The 5,439-nt window shown below is 28.7% G+C and overlaps 1 protein-coding gene across 3 annotated transcripts in view; it reads right to left on the reverse strand.

The window, feature by feature from the left end:
- Positions 1-2,237: 2,237 nt before the first annotated feature.
- The window catches only part of LOC106473410 (kinesin heavy chain-like), a 113,044-nt gene continuing 109,842 nt past the window's right edge, over positions 2,238-5,439 (reverse strand). For all 3 annotated transcript variants that reach the window (XR_002608989.1, XM_013934125.2, XM_022379848.1), the window contains one exon: positions 2,238-3,737. Coding sequence is in view for 2 of the 3 variants with exons in the window: in XM_013934125.2 (XP_013789579.2) it covers positions 3,715-3,737 (23 nt within the window). In the remaining variant the exon portion in view is untranslated. The remainder of the gene's footprint in view (positions 3,738-5,439) is intronic.

The raw sequence follows: 5,439 nt of genomic DNA on the forward strand, positions 1-5,439 counted from the left end.
GAAGTCAGCACATCGAACGAGGTTGACTGACGAACATTTGAAAGCAATCCTCTTGGTTGGATGCAGCAATTCCAAAGCAAATATTGATGACATCTCAAAAGCTAAACGCCAGTTTCACAAATCTCACTAACCTTTTTTGCTGCTTAGTTTGTGAGATTCTGATATGTGCGCAATGGGTGTGATATAACTATCTTATTGCTAACGTCGCCTTCTTTAATAACTTTTTGGTAAATAAACATGTTTGTTGTCTTCATTTCTTGTGTATTGAACAAAATGGTTATGAGCGCGTTCTCTCAGATATCTGGCTCGCTGTGAAAAAAGTTTGGTGACCCCTGCTATAAGAGATAATTGTTTGCTTTAAGAACTTATTTCAAAATAGCAAAAATCTATATACACATATAATGTATAGTAATTGAAATGTGACTATTTTACAAAACACAGCCAAGACAAGTTACTTTGTACAGACCAAAGGTCAGTTCTATGTTATTGATAAAATAACATGACTGCACGTGTGCTGCATCATTGTAACTTCTGTATTGTTAGCTAGGCACAGCTGAAAGGTCAATATAATAAACATAGATAAATGTATAATATTATGAGATTTAGGATATTTAGTCTAAACATTTATGTTTTCGTGTTATAATCTGTGTTCATTCTAGAATGAAAGAGGCATAATTTATATCTATTCCTAATTTTTTATGGTGGTTTCGAGATCGGTCAAATCTACCGAACCCTACAAAGATTCATTACTCAGAATAACAGATAATATACAAAGTTTTTTCTTAAAAAACGTTTGATAACTATCTGGACATTATAAATATTTTGCATGTGATTTATGAAAAGTTTCTGATGCATAGAAGTATTATTAATCTTAAAATGAAAATTACTTTGCACGTTAGATAGGCAATATGCGATAAAAAGGCCCGAGAAAAACATTGCTTTACAAACCTCAAGACTTAAAAAAAAATGATATTTTGGGTATGAAAGCATTGTAATGTTTACTGTTAATATATCAAATTTCGTTAACATTCGTTTACTAATTTAAAAGTGATAGCATGAAAACTATAACAAGCACAAAATGGTTACGTGCTGAGAGTTAAAACGAAAATCAGTTCATTAGGCTAAGTTCCTGTAACTTTGTTCCCCCCCTCCCCCAACTGCCTCATTGTGCAAATTACAAGTAAATGATAAGAAATAAGACACTTCTACTTCAAATGAAAATTTTTTTTATTACAGCCAAAGAGTCATGTATGGAAAATAAAAGCTAGGCAAATTTTGTCCATTACCAAATGCCCTACACATTACAGATACAAGGATGAAATGAAGTTAATTTTTCCAAATTATTTAAGAATAATAATAATAAAAAAAATATATTAAACTCGATGCAAATTGCAAAATTTATGTAATTTCCCAAGCTACAATAGGAACAAAAACATAAACTAGACACCTATATCACATGCATCCCGTTGATTAAGGAGCTATACCATATGATGCTTTGAAAAAAAAATCAACCTTGAATTTGAGACAAGATGCCTAAAAACTTAGTATTATATAAACAACTATGAAAACAGAGAAAATTTGTTTGAGTTTTAGTAAGTTGTTAAATCAGAAATACACATTTATAAGAGCTATCGAGTTAAATCAACTTGTTTGCTTACTTATAAAATTAGAAGTACCAGAACAACGTGCTATGCAATAACAACTTTGGTACCTGCAAGAAAATGCCTGAGAATTATAAACTAATATGTATATTAAAAAAGCCAGTTGAAAAAACATGAAAGGAGAAATAAATGATTGACATCAGATTATCTAAAGCAATAACTCCTCTTAAGTATTAAATATGTAACCAATATTTCAAAATTCAGCTTGGAAGAAATGTGTTATAAGTGACAGTTAATAATATATTTAGAAAAATAAAACAAAAATGCTGTATTTGAATCAATTATGAATATTTCTTGCATTTAAAATATGATGTTACTAGCTTTATCATGCATTTTACACACACTTGTTTGTACGTAATCCACTGGATCTTAACAGTATTTTTCTAAAACAAATGAAGAAACACAATCACATCTAGACATACTACAACTGTAGGTACTACTCAACTGAATCCTTTTTCTTAAGTCCATGTAGTCGTACAGTTTGTCAATTACAAGTAATCTAAAAACTTAGGCACAGATACAACATAATTTTTCAAAATGTAATTTAATGATAACACTTATCAAGTTCACAATACATTTACAAAAAATTAATCTTTATTATATTCTTTGACAATCACATACAAATGAACAACTTAAAAAAGATTTGTAAATCTCATTTATTCACCCAAAGGGAAAAAGAGCACACACATGCTATTCATTTACATCAATATAAAATGTATTTTCACCCATTTTCTATACACACCAGATTTTGGTTCCACTCAACTTAAACTGAAACTGCAAGCAGATATGTCAATCCCATGACATATGCCAATTAAATAACAGCCCAAATCATTAACCTGTCAAGTCAGTTGCAACTACTAACTTTGTAACCACAATTACAGTATATTACCTACTGCCACATAAAAATTATTTTGATTCTGTTGCTTAATATGTCTTTGCCACAAATTAACCAAATAATAGAAGTTATTCAAAGTTTCCCAGTTAATGACATTTTTATCTGTGTCTGAACCACTACAAGTTCTACCTCTAATATTTGTAAAAATTATTAAACTACTTAGAGTAAAGATGTGTTGTGAAAAGACACAATTTTACAAAAGACAGTATCACTATTATTTAAATATTTATAATTTCAGGAAAGTCAAAAACTGAACAAACACTTGCATAAACAAAGAAAGGTAATAAAATAAAAAACAATTATGGGTATTTGCCTTTTGATCACCACTCTAGTACCAGACAAAATATTTTCATTCATGGTTTCATAAAAACCTTAATTATTCATAACTTCTGCCTTTTGGAAAACTACAAATTAAATATTTCCTTGTGATACAGATTAATTAAAACTGGTTTACTCAATATTCTGCATCAATATATGCTACACAAAAAAAGACCACTTTAAAATGTATATACACAAATGTAACAATACTCATCAACTATTTAAGGATAGTATTGATAATAATTCAGTATCACAACAGTAAAAACTTTAAACTATTACTTCTAGTTATAATTTTCTGAACCAATACAACAGAAATGCATTTTCTTATTTTCAATCACTGTGGAAAAATTTAACTAATTTCCTGCTATCATTTTACCATCTTTACATAACTGCTAAAAATGTTAATTTTCACAAATTAAAATTGAAGTAGCCAACCAAGAAATAAAATAAGTTTATTCTCCTTTAAGAGTAAACAAACAAAACAAAAGAGCTGCAAGTTTTTTCTTAATACAGTTCAAACACTAATCAATCAACTAGATCTATGCCTAAACCACCTGTATATCTAACAAGTGTATCCACACACTGCAAGTTTCAATATTTACACTTCTGATAAATGTGAGAGCACGGAACAAGAAACTATTACTTGAAAAATTGTACCATTTCACCATTATGAAAACATTGGGATGTGGCTGTTTCCCACCCACAGTTTCAAGTCCTATATTTAATGTTCTTCAGGTGTATCTTATAGACTTGTGTACGAGACTCAATGTTGTTGAACTTTATTTGCAAGAAAATAAAACACACAGTTTACCCACCTAGTATACACAGATGGAAAAGTTGTTACTGCATCTCTTGTTCTTGTGCTGAAATGTACAAGATAAATACAAAAAAGATAATTTTTAATGATTAGCATGTTAAGAGTTTCTAAGTAACATAAGTACATAATTTTTACAGCTTTCTGTTCATAACTTTCATCCTTCTATGAACATGCTTATACTGGGCTATTATCAATAACTTCTGATTAAAAGAAGTCCATTACATACATAAAAACTAAAAATAATAACTTAATAAATAATGTAGATAACTATATATATTAGTTTAACTAGGAGTATGTAATAATGTTATAAAACAAATCATAACAAGACAGAACTTACAATGATCAGAATAATAAGCTACCAATGTAAAATAATCTTACTTTGAAAAACACACAAACACACACATATATATCCACACAACCATACCTATGATAAACATTATAATTAACTCGCTGAAGGCCCTTCATAAGACAGTAAATACTGATTAATTTGCCTTCTGGAAATTAAATCTAAATAACTGTTTCTGAACATGTTTTCTAAAAATTAATTATATTATAGTAACAATATATGTATAAATAATATTTATGCTTTTTTCTAGCATTACATGAAAACAACATTTTTTGCTAATATTTAGTCATCTCCTATATGTGTGGTTCTTAATTAGAATTTTCACTTATATATATTGTGTTGTGCTCAAATTTGCTTCTTCATAAAGCCTTTTAGATTGAACCATGAGAAAAAACTGGTTGTTGAAGAAATATTCCTACATGATCAAATGTCTGACACTGCAAGTTATTAACTGTGATGGCAAAGAATTTCATGATGAAGAGAAAATGGATGAAGGTATAACGCTTCATAATAAATGCTTATAAAATTTGACTACATTTTTAAAAATCTCGTACTTAACCCTTTCCACACAGGTCAACGGCCATGTCATCTCGTTTGTTGACTCACATTCAGAATTTTATTGAACTACTATTCATAAGTTTGATATCAAAATGTAGATTATAATTCAAATTTTAGTATTATACTTTACTCAATTTCTTAATTTAAAATTAAATATTAAAAAAAAACAGTTAAACACTGATTTTTGTGTGTCACATGGTATGTTGAATGCAGCACTGGATCAAATTAGATGTTTGTGATGTCAAAATACTAAGTCTATAGATTACTGATATTGACAAGCTAGAATATAAAATAAAAGCCTCTTATCTTTTCAATTTTCTAAGATATTGCTCATGTAATAAATCAAACACAGTAGCACTCCGCACACCTCTTTCCATTTTTGGAAATGCTCCCGTATATACACTTACTTCTATGTATGACATTCTGAGCTTTCAATGAATAACCAATTGAAAGCTCAGATGTCATACAAAGAAGTAAGTGTATATAAATATATATATATATATATTTATGGTATTGATGTAGTAATTTATGATTTTTTAGCTATTCACATGTATATATAAAACCTAAAAAAAAATTTGTTTCATATCCTCCACGTCCAAACTTTTTAAAGGCTTAGCAACCTACGTTAAGCAGCAACCGAGTACAAAGGTCGTAACTAGAATAGATAATTGTTTGCTTTACTTTTTCACTTACTGTTCTATATTTTAAGAAAAATAAGTTTAAGAAGTTATTTCAAAATAGCAAAAAGCTATATACATATATAATGTATAATAATTGTAAATGTGACTTTATTTTATAAAATACTAGTTGACTAAAACCACAGCCAAGACAAGTTACTTTGTAC

The sequence above is a fragment of the Limulus polyphemus genome, unplaced genomic scaffold (genome assembly GCF_000517525.1).
Source record: "Limulus polyphemus unplaced genomic scaffold, Limulus_polyphemus-2.1.2 Scaffold5, whole genome shotgun sequence".
Taxonomy (NCBI): Eukaryota; Metazoa; Arthropoda; class Merostomata; order Xiphosura; family Limulidae; genus Limulus; species Limulus polyphemus.